Source organism: Taudactylus pleione, unplaced genomic scaffold (genome assembly GCF_031769625.1).
Source record: "Taudactylus pleione unplaced genomic scaffold, aTauple2 ptg000370l, whole genome shotgun sequence".
NCBI classification, from domain to species: Eukaryota; Metazoa; Chordata; class Amphibia; order Anura; family Myobatrachidae; genus Taudactylus; species Taudactylus pleione.
This window is the reverse complement of record NW_028284771.1, coordinates 6,314,268-6,335,558: the sequence shown is the minus strand read 5'-3', so window position 1 is coordinate 6,335,558 and position 21,291 is coordinate 6,314,268. Positions and strand designations below refer to the sequence as shown.

Genomic DNA, 21,291 nt, shown 5'->3' with positions numbered 1-21,291 from the left:
TGGGCAAAAAACTAAATGCCAGTGTATGCACCTATTTGTGTAATTCTGGCACTAACTTCCACTTGCACCTGGGAGGATGAAACAGGGGAGGGTAAATGTGGCATAGAGATGCATATACTCTGCGCTCTGGGCCTAATTCTGATCCGCTCGCGAGCGCAGGACGCTCGCAAGCGGGTCGATGGTGCCGAAGTGCGCATGCGCACGACGGAGGGAGCTCCGTCGTGCGCATGCACGAGACCCGGCGAGCGACGAGGAATCCTTCGCTCGGGGTCTCGCACCAAAGGGGGTGTGCTGACGATGGTGAGTGACAGCACGCTCCCTTTGGTGGGCGTGCCGGGGGCGTGGCTGCCAGACGGAGGCGTTCCCATGGGAACGCCTACCGTCTGAGTCCGGCCCCACTGACATCAGTAGTGATGTCAGTGGGAGTGATTTTGGCTCTGATAGAGCCAAAATCACTCCAGGGCTTGCGGCAGCGAGACCCTACCGCAGGGTCTCGTCGCAAGCCCGATGGTCGCGATGGTTTTGACCATCATCATGGACGCTCGCTATAGCTATGGGTGCGAAGGACGGGGAGGAAGTGGCATGAGACGCAATCAGGAGGGGGCGGAGAACGGTAAAAGTGAGTGAGGTAGACTCAGACATATAGACACAAATACGACTGTCAGGTGTGTATCTCAGGTGGGTGCTGGATAGCTGTAGTTTTTCCTTGCAGTAATAAAACAATTACAAAATAAATAAAAAGTCTGGTTACTGCTGATGTGGGGGCACAGTCAGTGTGGGGTCCCCATGTCAAAAGTCTGAAACAGCATCAAACTATGACAGACAGGCTTAAACACACTTAGGGGCTCATTTATCATTATTTGCATTTGCAATGTGATCTTGGCACCATATTAGCACCCAAAATCACACTGCAGTATGCGATTATACCTCTCAGATGTATTAATTAGCACATACAGGAACAGGGGCTCCGAAAGCATCCCACCCCTGTGATATGCTCAGAGTGAAAACACTGCGGTCTCTTCACTCCTGTGCCGGGACTCCTGTGCTTGTGGGGGCTACATGCCCAGGAGTCATGTACGGCAGCCATTGCCAGGAAGGGTTCCAGAGGAACCTTCCCCTGTTAAACATTACAAAGTGTAGCTCATAGGCTACAGCAGCACAACCAAAAAATGTACAAACCCTATGGTGCTGCACTCCAGTGCTGCAGGGGGTAATAATAAGTCACCACTTTATATCTAATAGCATATAACAAAACAAATCAACCTCACTCTGGATTGTTTCAACAAGTCAACAATAAGTCCATCGAAGGAATTGTCCCACGTCCTCTGGTTCTGGTAATTCTCCAGGTATAAAAAGAACAAATGGGAAACACAATATATAGTGTAATAATGTCCCTGTATGATGTAGCCACCCGGGGATGTGACTATGAGGAGAATATGGTGGTATATGAAGATCTTCTCCTGACTCAGTATGGTCCCAACTCCCGTAAGAATCATCCAGATGTGAGTGAGCATAAGTCTCGTGTAGTTTCTTACATGTATGCTTACTTGTAAGGGCGATGTATGGGCACATAAAGGTATCTTTATCTTCAGAAACCTCGTCCTGTGGTCCTTAACAGAATGTGGGAACTTTCAAGTCATGACAGGACAAGGTAAAAGAAAAGACCGTCATCCAGTACCATGAAAAACAGCTATTTATTATAAATAAAAACAGTAAGCCTATACCATCAGATGGTAATATTATGCAGATTCCTATTGCCCTGCAGAAAATGGACTCGGGTCAATAATGGCAAATGGGTAGCATATAGAATGAATGGGATACTGCGTACAATTGGTGAAGCGACACTTCAACGCGTTTCGGCACGCTGCGGCACCTTTTTCAAGATGAGTGTCCTTTCTACAATATGCACATAATAATCCATATATAATATCCAAATACAATGTATAAACATGCAATACAAGACATATATGCAATAGATAGTTAAAAAGTCAGAATGTAGGTCACATACGTACACAACAGTGGGCAAAATTAAAGCTCCTATAAATTATATAATCAATAATAATAGATAAATTAAAAGTCTGCATGTAGGTCACATACACAACAGTGAGCAAAGTTATAGCTGCTACTAGTATCAATGATATAGGGGCCTATTCATCATAACTTAAAATTTTCTGTAGGTAATTAAGTATAGAACTCGCATGGAGTTCTACCTAATTACCGGAGGAATTCATCATTCCTCCTCTCCATAACTATCTATTCTGAAAAGCTGTCATTTTTGCATTTTTTTCCCTCTCTACACTAATTTACCGCAGCTGGAATCTGTGCTGCACATGCACTGTTACGTCCGTAAAACCAGCGCATGCGCAGTACTGCCTACAGCTGCGGTAATTTTAGTGTGTGTCCCTCCCCCCTCCTAAAACCTCCCCCCATCCCGCACTTACCTGCCCGCTGCAGCGCCTCCGGTGTTTGCTCTGAAACGTGTTCTCCCAGAAGACCACAGTACAGTTTAGAAGAAAAAAAAAACATTTTTCTTCTTCTAAACTTTATTGTGTTCTGCTGGGAGAACACGTGTCAGACCAGCCACCGGAGCCATAGGACGGACCAGAGTGCCGGAGGAAGTCGCCGGGGGACCTCACCAGCTGGAAGCAGGTAAATCTGACCTGCTATTCGCCACCTCACAGTGGCGGATAGTAACTCCATCAAATTCCGAAAATACATAATTTTCGGAATTTGATGAATACCATAATTTCCATAATTAACGCAGGGGGACTTAACCAGGAGATATCAGTGATAAGATACTGTACTTCATGAATACTAAAATAACGGTATTTAAGGAAAATGTCCTTAAAAACTTTATTTTAGTGTTGATGAATAGGCCCCATAATCAGATAACAGTCATGTGTGGTAAACTGTTACCATATAACAAAATGGAACAGCAGCACAACGCCTTCTTCAGCTGGTATGAGCTACTAGGGCGAAGCAGGGCGGCCATCAGAAATTGTGGGGCCCGGTGCTGACAAAATATGGTAAATGTGGGAGGAGCTGTGGATAATGTGGGTGGAGCTACAGCGGAGGTTGGGAATAAGTTGGTGACCAGTTTAAAACTTCACAAAGTCTAGGCTGTTGGGGTGAGTGTTATTATAACATGTAATTCTATCATATAATATAGGAAACTATACAAATATATAGGAGAGAAAACTGCTTTAATATCACACACAGAAAACCAGAATCTATAATAAATATATAGCAAAAGCCACTTCAACTCTACATACATACATAAATAAGAGAAAAGCCGGATTAAAATATATTGAAATAGCCAGGGCTTGAACTATTAAGGGCACAGGGACGGCTAGACATGGTGGGGGGTGGCCTCAGGGCAGGGAAGGCTAGGCCAGGGTTGCCTACCCTCCCGGTTTTAGCGTGAGTCTCCCGGTTTTTAGTAAAGCCTCCTGCTCCCCCGCAAACATTACCTGAACTCACAGATTCTTTAAATCTATTGATTGCGCATGCGTAAAACTGGGGGCGGAGTCTGCGGGGGGGGGATGTCATGACGTCACAACGCGTGACGCCATGATACTTCAAGGCCGGCCACCGCGGGTTTGTGGGTAGCGGTGGCCTGCTAGTGAGCGGTGAGTGCGCACATGGAGTGTGATTGGGCGTGGCGGCGGGCAGAGCAGAGCGGAGACTGTTAATAGCAGCGCTGCACTGACCAGCAGCGCTGTACTGATCAGGGACATCAGCGCAGGTATGGTGTACTTTTCTCTCCTGCGACTGCCTTATTAGCTGCACTTTGAAAGGACACTCACTGACAGCCAATAAATGGATGACTGCCAGTGAGTGCCCTTTAAGAGTGCAGTTAATGCTTGTGACTGGATATATCACAATAAGGAAGCTCTGACTAAAACTACAGCTGCCCCCTCTGAGCACATTTAATTTCTTCACACTGAAATCATTGGCAACTATTGTCTGGGGACATTTTCTGGTTAACAATAGTCAAGAATGTATTAATATTTGATTTATATCTTTATTTAAACAGCTGTACTTTCAGGAGCCTCCTGCTAAAATGCTGCTCTTAGTACTATGGCTTTCACCTGCCACTGCAGGACACGCCCCTAAATGACAATAGACACACCCATAGGTGGAGCTGGACACGCCCCCTGGGTGGGACATGACACGCCCCCTCAGCGGCACATTATACTGCCACCTACAATCTCCCTGAAACTAGTTTTCAAAAGTAGGCAAGTATGGACTAGGCCTTAATGGGGGCAACAGGGCAGGGAATGCTGGACTAGTAGGGAATACAGGACAGGGTGAGGAACTATGCCATAATCCATGTACCTGGATCAGGGGTGGATATAGATGATTGTTATAGGGGGCTGGTATATATATATAGTGTGTGTAATATATATACACCTGCCCTATCCACTCACCTGTCACAGAGTGCAGCCTGTCCCAAGGTCAGTGCTCCGAGCAGCACTCACTGTGGTAACCCGATTACACCTATCCTCTGCTGATCCTGGCAGGCAGGGGGCGGGTTCGGGCTCGGAGACGCCAGAGCTGAGCAGCTGCTGAAAACCCCATCTTTAGCCACTGCCGTGACACCTGCTCGGCCGGAGCTGGACTGCTCCGGCATCAGTACATTAGTGGCTGAGATAGCGGCGGCATTTGGAATATGGCGCTGGCTGCGAGCCAATCACAGCACGCGGACCAGCAGCCATCAGGTGTGCTCACCCCTGATTGGCTGCTGTTCTGTGAGCTGCAATTATCTAGCATCCAGCCCCATATTCATAATGCCGCCGCTGCTGCCGTCTCAGCCACTCCGTGCCGTTTCTGACTGCCCGTCTGCCACCAGCTGGCGGACTGGCACAAATGCGCACTGCTGCTACCTGGGGGGCCCCCCTCTCTGTCGGGCCAGGGACTCCAGTGGCAGCAGTCCCCCCCTGATGGTGGCCCTGGGGCCAAGCATTCCGGAGCTTGGTAAATCTGACAGCATCGTATCCCATATGGGGCTGCGGCTGCTATCAAAAATGGAGGGATCGCAGCAGATATTGGAGATACAGCTCTGCTGTGGTCCCTCCTTTATACATTGGGGTTATACTAAATGTTTGCGGGTAGCATGGGTTTTCAGTAAATATGGAGCAAATTATAAATAGGCCCCTATAAGAGAGATAACAGGCAACGGGAGGTTCCCTTGTGATAGAGGGTCTGTATACAATAGCCAATCAGCTTTCTGATGCTGTAATCATTCAGAGTGAAGCTGCTTTTGATTGGATACTTTCGGACAGGTCAGGTCACTAGGATGTCATTCATGTTGCAGTGAATGAAATAGAAAAAGGATTTATGAGTATAGTGAAGAGGAGAATGAAGGATTGGGGGAGTGTTTACTTAAATGAAAAAACTTTTAATTTGGACTGTGTGGTTTTTTTTTAATGGCACTACAGGACCAAGCAGGCCCAAGGTGTCAGGGCATACCCAAGCAGTTTATTGGAGCCAGGGCTTCCTGGGACCAGAAGTTTACACATTACAATTCTATTTTTGGACATTTTAACTGGCAAAACACCAACTTCTCAGGATCTTCACACGGATAGAGGGGTGGTACATTTTTTCCCCAAACCCAATTCCACTAGCCCCATGGTGGCTGGGACTTTGTCTCACTATGAGATGGGAACCCCATATTATAGTGTGATCAGCTCAAGGCTGTCGTAGCCTGGTTCTGGTTTCATACTCTTCTCCCCCCCATTCCCCAGCATCCTTCTGCATTAGTGTTAAGAAGTCCAGATTATGAGCGCTGGTGCCTGGTTCACAGAGTATCCTGATGCAGGGATATAGTCAGCCCCCACAGACAGAATGCCGACGGTCACTAAACTGACAGCGGGATCCTGACTATCAGAATACCGACAGATTGCAGAGGGAAGTATTAGGGTTAGGGGGGAGGTTTAGGGTTAGGCTGCGGAACAGGAGGGTTAGGGTTAGGCTGCGGGAGTGGTAGGTTATGGTTAGGGTAAGGGTCATAATACTTACAGAAATCTGTCGGCATCCTGACCGTGAGGATCCCGTATCCAACACCCGGGTGCAGCCTCATTCTTAGGATGTGTAATGCTGTAGAACCACATACTAAACTTTTTGTGGCCCGCATTAATATGTACATTTGGGTAGTTAATATGTACATTGTTCTTAGCTACAGATGAGTCTCACTTCTGTTATTTTATTACTACATAAAACCATTGGGCTGAGCTTTGCCCCAGCACAAATGTGAGTGTAAAGTACTGTAAATAGAAAATTTGGACACATTTTGACAGGACTTTGAAGCATTAATGAGAAGCAAAATGCTGATTTTTCTATTTAAACTGCTGACACGCAAAATTGTTCTAATTTGATAAAAAGGAATTTGAATAAATAAGATAACTGTCATTAGTGCTGCCAAAACTAGAAGCGATGCTTGTTGAAATTGTTCCAGAATAAAATCATCTTGCGGAAATAAGATTTAAAGCTTTGGGCTCAAGAAGCAGAATTCTATTGATTGGTGCCGTGTTTGACTGTTAAAGTTTATCTAAAAGTAAAAACAGTTGTTTGTCAAGTGCTTGTACTGTCACCTTTCTGCAGGGCAATGTGATTTGTAGGCTATGGCATTATGTCACTCATTCAGTGTTTTAGGCACCCACAAAGTGTTGGCACTCTAGGTGAGAACTTTCTTCCGCTAGTGGGAGTGCCAGCACTGTCTTATTTGCTAATAGTGTAATAGTTAATCAGATAAAGTAGTCTCCTGTAGCATGCATTGCTAATAAAAGGGTCATTTTTCATTATTTGTCTGTTACTCAACCATATTTCATTTTGTGGGATGAAATATGAAATATTATTGGTGGATATATGTGAAGAGCGTTCATGGTCTTTGGAGGTGAGCGTTAAGGCCAAATGTATCTGAAGTGGCAAAAACTAGCACCTACAAAATCAAGTAAAGCTGCCCCCACACACAAGTAATTCAGATCGCCACTTCGGTTCTTTTAGACAAAATAGAATACTGAAAATCTGTCCTAATCAGATCTTGGTTGTGACTGGTAGAACATTTGACTAAAACATTTGACTAAAAGATTACTGCACAGTATGGGGCATATTCAACTAGGCGCGAGGTTTAGCGAGGTAAAAAAACCTTGCGCCCCATTCTCCCAATTTTGGAATACCGCGGGTATGCGCGCTCCCGATACCTTCGGTATCCAATTAAAAAAAGAATTCTGCACTTGCCTGCCGAGGGGTCTCCGCGGCTCATGGTGGCCTCCCCTCTGCTGGGAGTTCCGGGGGCTGCTGGTAGGTTCCAGGGGCTGGTGGGAGGGGCAAGGGCTGCTGGGAGATGTAGTTCTCCCAGCACCCATTCCCAGGGGGCCACACCAACACTGGACACACACACTCATACACACACACACTCATACACACACACTCACTCATACACACTTACAAACACCACACACAGTGACATACTCACCCTGCTGCAGAAGAGCCGGCTCCCGACCCTGGATGCAGAAGACAGCACTGCAGAAGGTAAGTAATTATGGACTAATTAAGCTAATTGGAAACTTCCATTGCTAAATTACTACTAAGGGGGGGGGCACCGAGGTGCCAGAGCAAGTCCCAGTGTTTTTTCCTAAAATTATCGATTTTAGGAAAAATCACACTTGCTCTGGAGGTGCGAGAATAAAAACCTCCCGGCTCATTAAAAAAAACAAAATCAAAACACACACTTTATTGAATAGCAAAAATCCCGCCACTGCAGGGTCCATGTATGGACGTCCAAATTAGGGCATACAGTACATTGGACAAAATAAAACAAACATCGTAATAATTAGGCTGAAAGGCCCAGCCTACCTGCATAGGGCTTTGCATCATCATTCTAGGCAGAAATACTATGCTATGCACATAAATAAATGCATATAAACAAATGCATTTAAAAAAAAGGAAATTTCAATATTTTTCACTTGATATAAATGCAGTTTCTTCCAATATCCCATTACTGTCAGATTTATAAAACAAAAATTATGGTAAAATGAACTTTATATTGGGAGTAAAGTACAAAAAGTTGAAATTGAAGGTTAGACTGAATGTGAAAGTAGACTTTGCTTTGCGGTTATATTATCAATTGTGTAGACATGATAGTCTAGTAATGGTCATGGGAAAAAAAAACACAGTTTGGATGCACCTTGCTCAGTTGGGACATGTGTGTTCGCAGTCGCACAGATGCATAATTTTCCATATAGTTACATATTTCTTATTTTTGGGGAAAATATTATCTGATGATCTCCAGAATGTGAAGACAAAGATAACGGAGGATTGGGCTAGAACTGAGGGCATATAAACTTCTAGTCAGAGATAGAAGGGTTAATAAAATAAAAAATGTTGTTGTTTGTTTTGACAGTGGGTCGGCAGCTGTGATAGGGCGAGAGGTTAGGGGGAGTGTTATGTGAGAGGGTGTGGGGAATTTACAGTCTTAGCCTCTTTCATTTGATCTCCCACCCTCCCCTATTGTGTCTTGTGTCGGCTTTATTTCATAGCAGGGTAAGACGGCAATATTGAAGCGTCCATCTTGTGGCAGTTTGAGCGGTGCGCACCCCTTTAATGCACTGGTTAGGCTGAGTTCACCCTATTGGGGTCAGCGGCACCTCTCGACCCAGCAGGCTGAATGGTGCATTGGCATGGGTGTCGGAGGCCGCATCACTTGCTTTGAAAGGGATAGTTGGCCCTTGCAAGTTTTAAGATCACACTTGCCCTTGTCTGGGATAGTTGGCCCTCGTGAGTTGTGATATACTTTTGCCTAAAACGAGTGGACGCTGGTTGTTTGCCGTTCTGTCTTCTGCCACCATACCTACCATTGTAACAAAATAAAGCTGACATCTTATCTTTTCAATGGCATAACTTGGTCTCGTGTGTTCATTTTAGCTAAGTATAGTTTAAGTTTATGGGTCACATCTATCATTTGACGATAGAAAGTTTATGAGCACGTGCAGTAGGTAACTGTAAAGCAAAGCAAAACTTGCAGCTACTTTTGTGCACTAAGAGCTGGCATAGGGGGTGCATTTGTGGGCATGCTTAGATTTCACATGGGATAAATGGATCAGTTTTAGGAGTAACTAGTACAGTACAAAACCAATGAAACCCGATAGACAGAGCAGCTTCCTTTACTGTTTTGGACTTGTATGCAATAATAATAAAATGTGTTTATTTGATCTGGTTTCAGGTGTGATGCCAGCATTGCAAAATTATCAGGTGATCTAATGACTACGAAACAGGAGCTGCACACACAGGAGAAGGCGATGCACTGTATCAGCTCAGCGCTGGAAGCACATGTGAAGCAATTAGACTTTAAGGTTAGCATGGGAGCATTATCTGCATTGTGTATTGTGCCTTAAATCAGATTTATCATAGTGACACATGATTCCAATATAGGGGACAATTTCATTAGCGGTGATTGCCGTTTTCTGTCACCTGGTGACCATCAACATTGCAGATTTTTCCTTGCTCCCAATAGAGGTGCTCTGGAAAATCTGCAACATTGGGTTACTGTAAAAAGTACTGTAGTAATGTGCGCTGCTGCACATCACTGAGAGTTGAATAAGGGCCATATATTCCTGATTCCACAGGGTTAGGTTGATCTATTAGGGTGTTATGTTCAGTTTTACTGAAAACAAGGCTGCTGTTCTCATCCTCATTCCACACATTTTCCACTCATTGGGGGAATTCAGTTCATTGGGGGAATTGCACAGCCGTTTGTGTGTGGCCTTGCAATTCCGTCCATCTCTTAATCAGGCCCAAAATACAGTAAGAATGTGACATACTGCTGTAAAACAAAGTTGGGCATAGTTCATCAATTCAGCTCAGTCCTCATTATACAAGAGAGAGCAAAGAATAATATATAAGGATAATTATATTTCCTTTAATCTATTTATTATTATTATTTGAATGTATTAGGTTTTCTAAATCAAAACTTATTACATAGTTATTTTTGTTGTTAATACTGTTATAGCTATCACACTAAACTAACGAGGCAACTAGCAGAGGTAGTTAATAGAATAGGCTAATGGAGGGAATATGAATATGAACCATGAGGGCAGCTGGTAAGCTGAACTAAGGACTTAGAGGCCTATTCATCAACGCTAAAATAATGTTTTTAAGGACATTTTCCTTAATTACCGTTATTTTAGTATTCATGAAGAGACTTAACACAGGAGATATCACTGATATCTCCTTGCTAAGTCCTCCTGCGTTAATTCCCACACAAAATTACCGCAGCTGTAGTCAGTGCTGCGCTTGCGCTGCTTTTACGAATGTACCAGCGTATGCGCAGCACAGATTACAGCTGCGGTAAGTTAGTGTAGAGGGGGAAAACTATCTATTTTCTGAAAAGCTGTCATCGCAAAAATTACAGCTTTTCGAAATAGTTAGTTATGGGGAGGAGGAATGATGAATTCCTCCGGTAATTAGGTAGAACTCCATGCGAGTTCTACCTAATTACCTCCAGAGAAATTTTAGGCCTCTTAAACTTAGTGATTATGGCTGGTATAGTAAGACAAGCTCACCTCAGTAGCCCAAAAGCTAGAATTCACGTTCCAAGGAACCACGCCAAATTAGATTAGCAGCTTTTGATCATCTCTTCAGATCTAATACTATCCATAGTTCATCTTGTTCTTGATGTAACCCATGATGTTTTCTTCCAGTAATTCCCAAATTTTGACCAGGCAGGATTCAGTATACATACATTGTGATGGGGGAGGAGTGGTTTTTCATTTCTTGAAAAAATGGGTCAGGAGTTGGCATGATAAAGGCTCCAAAATGTACATCAGACCTTTCACCACCCTTGCCCTGATCAATTATAAGATGTGATAACACGTGGAAAAAGCTAGCCACCACTTGGCAGCACAGAAATCATAATAGGAAGAGAGAGTATGAAACTATCCACACCAACTGACCTGGGACAGATACCATCCCCTTTACCCGTAGATGTGCTGACTAATACTCAGCTTCTCCAAGTACTTTTTAAGTTAGTTTACAGCAGTTACCCATTCATCAAACACTGTTTGCCCCCTTTTAAAATCCGTCTGGAGGTGGTAAATTCTTTGTGCGGCCCAGCAACGTCACTGCCAGATTGGCCCTCTCTACAGCTCCACCTCCAGTGTTAGAGATCAGTGCCCTGGAGGACTTTTTAATATTGTAAGTAGCATCAGGCGGTTTTGAACTGGCATATAAAGACATGAGGGGAGGGGGGATGAGCTGGTATATATGGATATGAGGAGGGGCACTGAGCTGGTATATAAGGACTCTTATGTAAAGGGGCTTGACTGTGCTGGTACTGTGTGACATTTTACCAGTTGGGGGCATTACTGTGTGGCATATTATCTATTAGGAATATTACGGAGTGGAATATTATCAATTGGGGCATTACTGTGTGGCATATTGTTAATTGGGAGCATTACAGTTTGGCATATTATCAATATTATCAATTGGGGCATTACTGTGTGGCATATTATGAATTGGGGACACTGCTATGAAGAATATTGCCAATTAGGACATTTTAATGTGGAATATTATCAATTGGGGTATTACACTGTGGTATATTATGAATTGGGGCATTACTGTGTGGTATATTATCAATTGGGGACACTGCTGTGGGGCATATTAACAATTGAGGCATTAATGTGTGGCATATTATCTATTTGGGGCATTACAGTGTGGCATATTATCAATGAGGGCATTACTGTGTGGCATATTGTAAATTGGGAGCATTACAGTTTGGCATATTATCAATTGGGACATTACTGTGTGGTATATTATGAATTGGGGACACTGCTGTGTGACATATTAACAATTGTGGCATTACTTTGTGGTACATTATGAATTGTGGGCACTGTTGTGTGGCATATTAATTGGGGCACTGCTATGTGGAATATTATCAATTGGGGTATTACAATGTAGCATATTATCTATTGAGAGAATTATGGTGTGGCATATTATCAATTAGAGCATTGCTATATGGTATATTATGAATTGTGGACACTGCTGTGTGGCATATTATCAATTGGGACATTACTATGTGGTATATTATGAATTGGGGCATCATTAACAACCCAAGGTCAGGGCAACAACAGTCAGAAAACCCAGAATCAATATATGCAAATTAGGAGTACAGTAAGAGCAATACAAGCTGAACACCATATCAGCAGAAGAAATCAGTACGTAATCCCGACTTCTTTAATTAATTAGTCTAACCCTCCCCTCTCCCCCCCCTTACCCTCCCTTAGGGGTACCTAACCCTAACCTCCCCATTAGTGCCTAACCCTAACCTCCCCCCATTAGTGCCTTAACCTAACCCCTCCTACCCGCACACTAAACCTAACCCTCCTGGGGGGGGTGACTGACCCTAACCCCCCCTAGTGGTGTCTATCCCTAACCCCCCCTTTCCCTACCCTAACCCTCCCAGGGGGCTGCCTAACCCTAAGTTCCCCCAGGTGTTCCTAACACTATCCCTCCCCCCCTCCCGTGGCTACACGCTAAAACACCCGGCTTACCTTCATTCGGTAAGCCGGGTGTTGGGACTTAGTAGTGGGGCTAATGATAGGCGTCGGGATTTCGACACCTATCTTTAGTCCCGTTAGGATGTGGCTGTTGGGATATTGGTGGGTGGGATAGCGCCCTCCGGTATCCTAACTACATCCCCAGCAGAGAATGAGTACCACTGATCACCTTATAAAGCATCTGTACCTAATCAGTGCTGCTCAGACAGAGACTGAGATCACAGCACTGAAAAGCATATGCCAGAATCAGGGAATGACCTCATGGTAGTTAGGTCTAAGGAGAAGAGTTAGTACTGAGACTAATGCTGTTCCTAATGCTGGGTACACACCCACCGACCTATCTACGATTGGTAAGTGCATATACACTTACCAATTGTCCGCCTGATGTATCGGGCCTGACGTTACAACTGAGCGGGCATTTAAATTTACCCACCCAGTTGAGCTGTCACTCACTGCGGGGTCCCTGCAGCATGTATACAGATGCCCGTACACACCTGCAATTGCACCAATATATCTGCAGATGTACTGTACTGTATCGGCGATTTGCTGTGCTGCACAGCCGAAGCGATATGTCTATGAACAACTCGTTCAAAGACATATCAGGGGTACACACCCACCGACGAGCTAGCAATATATCGCCCGTTCGAATGATTGGCCGATATATCGCCCAGTTTGTACCCAGCTTACCTCTGATGCTACTATGACACTACAATGACAGGACCATAATATAAAGCTGAGGTTAGATACCCAGAGAGTCTGTTAGTTGTATGGTTTGATGCAGAGTCAGACACAAGTGGAAATGCAGAAGAATCTTGCAGATATCTGCACACTGGGCCTAATTCAGACCCGCTCGCAAGCAGGTCGATGTTGGCCAAGTGCGCATGCGCACGAGGGAGCTTGCTCAGTCGTGCGCATGCGCGAGACCCGGATAGCAACGGCCAAGCCGTCGCTATGGGTCTCGCTACAAAGGGGGCGTGCTGTCGATGGTGAGTGACAGCACGCCCCCTTTGGTGGGCTTGCCGGGGGCGTGGCTGCCCAGACGGAGGCGATCCCATGGGAACGCCTACCATCTGGGGCCGGCCCCACTGACATCACAAGTGATGTCAGTGGGAGTGCTTTCGGCTCTGATAGAGCCGAAAGCACTCCAAGGCTTGCAGCAACGAGACCCTACCACAAGGGTCCTGTCGCAAGCCCGATGGTCTTGACCATTGCGACCATCTTCCTGGCCGCTCGCTATAGCTGTGGGTGGTAACCCACAGCTATGCGAGCGGCCAGGAGGCCGCTCTAAAAAAAGAGAGGGAGGGCACTGATTCAGAGCGAGCGCTCTGTCAGAGCTCCGGCTCTGAATCAGGCCCACTGTGCCTATGAAAGAAATTTGTGTCTGCGCATGCGCAGTATTAGGTATAAACATGTTCACTAGTGCGTAGGGATTGATACGTCCATTAATGGAGCACACTAACTGTAAAATTGATCTTTCTGGGTGCTGGCTGGGCAACGGCCATGTCAACGTAAAAGACTGTTTTGTCTCGTGGGAGTGCCATGGGAATGTATGCCGGCTTCCTTGCTGGGTCGTAGTGTGTGAACGGAATTTGGATGCCTGTGTCAGACAAATCTTTTGCACTCAGCATGGGGTAGGTGCCAGTGGCGGAACTCCCAGAGACTATGAAGTCATTTGCCACTGGGTGCCAGCCCTGAAGGGGGCACCTGGCTCCATTGTCCCCGAGAGCTGCATGGAGAAGGAGCGCCGCTGATCGGCGCTCCACCTCCATTGGCGTAACTACGCCAGGCGCCCGCTGAGTGTGTTACCAGCGGGCGCCCGGCTCCTATTCAAACCTCCGGCGGCAGCCGGAGGACGGAGCTCCCTCCGTCTTCCGGGTCCCGCAGTGTACTATGGGAGTGACATAATGACGTCACTCCCATAGTACAGAGGAGCGTTTTTTTTTGTTTTTTTTTGTGTGTGTGTGTTGCCCTCACTACTGGGGGCAACTACAGGGGGCTCACTACTGGGGGCAACTACAGGGGCCTCACTACTGTGGGCAACTAAAGGGGGCTCACTACAGGGGGCAACTACTGGGGCAACTACAGGGGGCTAACTACTGGTGGCAACTACAGGGAGCTCACTACTGGTGGCAACTACAGGGGGCTCACTACTGGGGCAACTACAGGGGCCTCACTACAGGGGCCTCACTACAGGGGGCTCACTACAGGGGGCAACTACAGGGGGCTCACTACTGGGGGAAACTACAGGGAGCTCACTACTGGGGGCAACAACAGGGGGCTCACTACTGGGGGCAACTACAGAGGCCTCACTACAGGGGGCAACTACTGGGGGCTCACTACTGGGGGCCACTACTGAGGGCAACTACTGGGGGCTCACTACTGGAGGTACTGCCTAGGGGGACCATTACTGGGGGGCACTACATAGGTGGGCACTGCATAGGGGGACCACTACTGGGGGCGTTATATAAAAGGTACTGCATAAGGGGGGTGGCGGCGGCAACTGGGGCTGGCATAGGTGCTGGGGGGGTGGTACATTTTAGTTTCGGGGGGGGCACCAACATTTATCTTGCCTCCGGGCACCTGGGATGAAGTTACGCCACTGGTAGGTGCAATTCCAGAAACTAATGATGATGGTTGCGGCTGTGGACGGAAGAACAGTTGGACGAGATTGGCTTCCACATGTGGATTCTCACATTAGCATAAAGGAAGTAAGCAGGCTCTCACAGCCACACGGATAGTGCAGCTTGGAACCGGATGGAGTGGTGAATAAACTGATGCGGCTTTGGGAGCCGATGGTGCGGCTTGGAGCCGAGAGTAGACAAAAGTATGCAGTTGATGTGACTGAGAGCCAAAGGTGCGGCTTGAAGCCGGATGCAGAAGTGAGTAGTAATCGACACGGCTTTGAGAGCCGATGGTGCGGCTTGGTGCCGGATGCAGAAGTGAGCAGTAATAGATGTGGCTTTGAGAACTAGTACACAAGTTTGAGTACCAGTTTGTGTACTGACCAGTGTACTGCATCCACAAGAGTTGACACAAGAGTTGAGACAAAAATGACATGTCAATATTTGTCAAGTTGGTGTACAGGTTAGTGTACAAATTAATGTACTGCGTCCTTAAGCGCTGGTACATAAGTTGGTGTACAGCATAATGTACAAACTTGTGTACTGCGTCCTTAAGAGTTGGTGCGCAAGTTGGTGTACAAATTAGTGTACTGTGTTTCCGAATGTTGGTACACAAGTTGTGTACAAGTTAGTGTACAACGGTACGGCTTTGAGAGCCGGTGGCAGCACGGACACTGCTGATGTGGCAGAGGAGCTGTAGGAGAGGCTGGTGAGCTGGTGGCAGCACGGACGCTGCTGATGCGGCAAGGAGCCATAGGAGAGGCTGGAGAGCCCATTCATATAGCACCCCCATATACCTGTCCCACATCAATTAACCCATTTTCATTCCAAAAATGACATGTCAATATTTGTCAAATTAAACTAATTCAAAAATAATATCTTCCTAATTTGTCATTAGGGAGGCTGTCCTACTGGTTCTGAAGTCCCGACATTTTTACCTTGAAATAGGAATTTTTCCCAACTTTTCACCTGTTTAGGAGGCGGTGAAAACGAAGTAGCGCAAAATGCATGTCAAATTTCGCACCTGTGAAAACCGCACTAATAGGATAGTGCAATAAATATAAATGCGCAGAATAAGCTGTTTTTTTGCAGAAAAGCGGCTTATCGTGGCTAATTGAATTCCCCCTTATGTCACAAAACTACAAAAATGACATCAGAATTTTCTTTTTGCTTGAAGAATGCATTAAGAAGATTGGATTTATTTAACCCATAAGGTGCCACAGGCCCTGATTCAGAGCCGGACGCTCTGACAGAGCGCTCGCTCTGAATCAGGGCGTCTTTTTTTTTTTTTTTTATGGAGCGGCCTCCTGGGCGCTCGCATTGCTGTGGGTTGCCACCCACAGCTAATGTGAGTGGCAAGGATGATGGTCGCGATGGTCAAGACCATCGTGACCATCGGGCTTGCGGCAAGACCCTTGTGGTAGCCGGCTCCGTCGTACGCATGCGCTCTGGGCCACCATATACCCGGTTGCGAGCGCTCAGCGCTTACGCCCGGGTCTGAATCAGGCCCACAGTGTCCAGGGTAAAGATCCACTTGGTTTGCAGCTTGGGGAAAGTCCGATCACCATCCCGGTCATAGGTGGTATCCGATCAATTAACTTGCATTTAAGAGTTCATACTTGAAGGCCAAGTTAAAAAAACTGTTGTGCGACAGGTCTGTCCAAAGAATGGATCACAAAAACCTGATGAACGATTAGCTATTTGTTCCTAAAAAAATGATTATGAATTACACAGGTTCTGTGGCTGATTGAAACCAAGTGAAATGGAGACTCAGGACCTGATTCAGACCCGCTCGCTAGGATGCATTTGCTCGTACCCAGAAGATTTTCGCATTGTGCGCATGCGTACGCATCACAGTGCATGTGCGCGAACCAGTGCGAGAGATCGGGAAGCGTTCGCTCACTGCGTATAGACTGCCCAGCAGAGTGAGTGACAGGAGAAGCAGTGTGTGGGTGGTGACAGGGGCTGGCCATTAAAAACGGGGCCTGAGCGTCTTATCGCCGTTTCAGAGGCGTGCATAATTTAGAGCCAGCGTCATAGTACACGTCACCTGGCTGGTTTTTACACTGAAGTGCTCGCAGTGTTTGCGCTAGGGTATGGTCAGCCACAAGCTCTGCAATCGCATCCGATGTTATCCAATGTACCAATGGTTGCATACTCTTCCTGGAGGTGACGTGCGCAAGTGGGCGTCTTAAGACAGGCTGGTGAGCATCTGCATACACAATGTGATCACACGCCAAGACATAGTGGGCGTGCTAATGCCTTGCCATGCGATCGCCTGCCTTCCCAAATTTGCATACGCATCGTGCGAGCGAACGCATCTAGTGAGCGGGTCATTAATGAGGTCCTCAGTTATCTCCATGTCTATGTATAGATGCATACACACACAACGATTTTTATGAACGATTTTATGTCAGATATTTTAAAGTGTAATGAACGATTTTTTAGAACTACAAACGATTTTTGCATATTCCCTTAATGAAAATCATTCAGTTGACAAGTCTGACTGAACTACAAACTACAAACGTGAACGCGCATGAACGATAATCGTTCATCATTTGACTCAGAAAGTGAACGATTGTTTCAAAAGATTATCGTTAAACGATATCGTTTAACGATAATCGTTCAAAAAATCGCTGTGTGTGTATGCACCTTAATTCATAGGTGTCCTGAATTAAAGGGATGATGTGGCAAACCTACTCATAAGTTAAGTGTTGGATTGTTTCTTTAATGGATTAAGCATAGGCCGTATTAGTATCCGTTTCAAGTTAGGTCCCCTGCGGTAGGCCATTTAAGGATTTATTCCACCCATTTTTAACGTGATCAGTAGCAGAAATTGGCCAAGGTTGATAAAAAAGATTTACATGCCTTTGGGTACTAGTAAATATTATCCTATCTTGAACTTTTGAGTCATTGTTGGTAGAGACTTGAGTTTTAAAGTTAAGGTGCATACACACACACACAATGATTTAGTTAATGAACGATTTTAGTAAACGATTTTCTCCCTTGAAAAAATGAACTAAAATCGTTTACTAAAGTTGTTCATTTACTATGTTCATTTAAATGTAATGAACGATTTTTTAGAACTACAAACGATTTTTGCATATTCCCTTAATGAAAATCGTTCAGTTGACAAGTCTGAACTACAAACTACAAACTACAAATGTGAACGCGCATGAACAATAATCGTTCATCGTTTGACTCAGAAAGTGAACAATATTTTCAAACGATTATTGTTAAACGATATTGTTTAACGATAATCGTTCAAAAAATCGGTGTGTGTGTATGCAGCTTAAGAATTAGCTTTGGTGACACACCTCTCACTGGTCTTACGTAAATTACTACTTTGTAAAAATTGTAATTTCATTTAATGAATCTGTCACTGGACCATTTCTTTAGAAGAGTTATTCCATAATACCTGTAAAAATTGAGAGATAGTTAAACTCTCTTTTAATTGATAAGTATGGTGACTAGCTGCAGGCAATATAGTATTTTGGTTTGTTAATTACTTTAATAGGGTGGTTCCAAGGTAGGGACCATCCCTGAAGACTGTTAGATCAATAAAATCCATCCTCATTTCATCCACATTATGGACCTCATTCAGAGTCGGTCGAAGCGGCCGCACGGTCGTACGCCACCGATGTTCGCTATACTGCGCATGCGTAAAGTTCGCAATGCGCGTGCGCAAACTAGCCGCTACGATCAGAAATTTCTCTCTCCTTTAACACAGCCAGGTCGGTAGTTTGAGTGACAGATTGAGGAGTTTGTGGGTGGTAACAGGGGAAGGTGCTTGAAAACGGGGGAGTGGAGATCCAGACGCAGACGTGCCTCATTATGCGAACGGCGTTTTATGGGAGTGCATACGGTTTATGGGAGTGCATAATTAACAAAGTAGCGTCATGGCACATGTGACATGGGAGGTTTTTACACTGACATGATCGTAGAGCTTAAGAGAGGGTATAGTCAACCTTAAGCTCTACGACCAGTTCCGATGGTGTAGGATGGTCTCGATTAATCCTTATATGCCCGGAGATGACGTGTAATGCGTACGAGAAGAGGGCGTATTTTTTTTTGTATTCCAGCCGCTTCCTCCCCTTGGTCGGCCAGCTACCGATCCGAACTTAGGGACACAACTTGCGAGGGAATCATTTACATATCCGGCCCCTTTTCCCGTACGACCGTGCGGCCGCTTCGACCGACTCTGAATGAGGTTCTATATGTGAACCTTACTGAGTGGTCCAGTTGGTTCAACCGATTGATCATGTAAAAAAAAGTTTCCCTTGTGTCACTCCGTATCAGAACACATCTATAAAATGTTTGTAAAACACAATACTAGATCCAAATGTAGGTAGTATATAGGTATCTTCTTTTTCAGACATGGACGGCACCAGGATCTTAATTTTTTCAGATCTGCTTTGGGTGACTATATAAGCATACTTTTAACTCTCTCTCTCTCTAATATATATATATATATATATATATATATATATATATATACATACACACACTTAATAGAGACTACTTTATATAGTTGTGCACACTAGAATTTTTCTTCTTTTGTGTGTTACTGTTTCTCTCATTGCCAAATATCCAGCATGTTTATACAAATTACAGATGTGTCCTCATGACCCTATCCTTTTTGCGCCATGTGCCGTGAGAAGCATGACGCCGTGAGAAGCATGGCGTGACTTAGAGTCTCCACCATAAGTCGTGATGCTCGGACAATCATACATATCTTAATTTAGCATCTGTGTTGGATCGCGGCTGCATCCAGAGTTGCTTATAGTGTACTGGGTGCATAGAATTGTATTATTGTTGCAATGGAGTTGGTATAAAGTCACAGATTAAGCTTGGCAGGATGCATGGTGCAACTCATATCAGTGCTCGGTCTTTTGGCTTTTTCCCACTTTAGCACCCCAAGCTGAGCCTTGCTGCATGCAAAGCCAGTGGCAGTGGTCAACGTACTGGCACATTCTCCCCAGGCGGCTATGGTGCTGTGGCAGGCATGTACTGGTCTCCTACTGTCCAGCACCTGCCTGGTGATCTGCCCCCTCTCTGCCGGCAGGTGCTGTGGAGACATCTCCTGTTCTTCCCTGCTGCTGCAGGTGGCTCTGCTCTCCCTGGCTATTACAGGTGGCTGCAGCTCCCACAGGGACACTTTATTTAAAATTTAAAGTGACAGGCACGCCAAAATGTGATGCCACATTGGCTCCAAAGTTGAATCCCTCTCTATAAAAGTAATTTTCTGGGCACTATTCAGTTTCAGAGTATTATGCTCACAAGCAGATCTTCAGCATCTGTTCTGTTAGAACTTCCTGCATACTTACCTGTGTTTTGATCCGGTCCATATGATGATTCTCCTTGCCTGCTAATTTGGTACTGTTCACAGTGACTTCCTGGCTCAGGCTATGGCTTTCCTCTGACTGATTCTACCCATCCCCTAGTGCTGCATTGCCCCCCTGGTTCTGACTCGTATCGGGCGGAGCGAAGTCCAAATCCCCTTGCGGGAGTCCCTGACGAAAACCACAGAAACGTTAGACTCCTCGCCTCTGCTATGGGTTATGCAAACCCTACTAGTTCGTTCAGCTAACATCCTCATAATCCCAACGAGAGTTGTCAGATACTCACTATGGAATATACTGAATTACAGCTGGCCCCCTAGTCCTCTGGCTGCTGCCTCTACTGATACAGTGACTTATATTAGCCTGTAATGTTTTGGAGAAACACACTAAAATAAATGTATTGACTTTTCTGTAGTGAAGATTGAGTCATGCAGTTATTGCATAATCGAGAGAGAGATTTTTAGTGTGACTCAAGGCTTATACTAAAATATAACACATTACAAAGTAATTATTCTGCAACATCAATTCTATTGAAATTATGATATATATAATTATTATAATTTTTTTTGCAGTTCATGTTTTTAAGGGTGTTTCCCCTCTAGTGTGTGAGGTACCTGAAATAATGGTAGAATTAATATAACCACAGTTTATTAGCACGCACATGGTGTAGTAAGAAATCAGGGTTAGACAGGCAGTTGGTAAAATAGAGCAATTTGTTCAAATAGATACTTGTAATAAACAGATACTTGTAATAAACATACTCTGCAGTGAAGG

The 21,291-nt window shown here is 45.2% G+C and overlaps 1 protein-coding gene across 2 annotated transcripts in view; it reads left to right on the top strand.

Annotated features, from left to right (window-relative positions):
* FAM81B (family with sequence similarity 81 member B) overlaps positions 1-21,291 on the top strand; it is an 83,214-nt gene that overhangs the window by 11,836 nt on the left and 50,087 nt on the right. For both annotated transcript variants that reach the window (XM_088444680.1, XM_088444679.1), the window contains exon 5: positions 9,224-9,353. In XM_088444680.1, the coding sequence (XP_088300806.1) occupies positions 9,224-9,353 (130 nt within the window). The remainder of the gene's footprint in view (positions 1-9,223; positions 9,354-21,291) is intronic.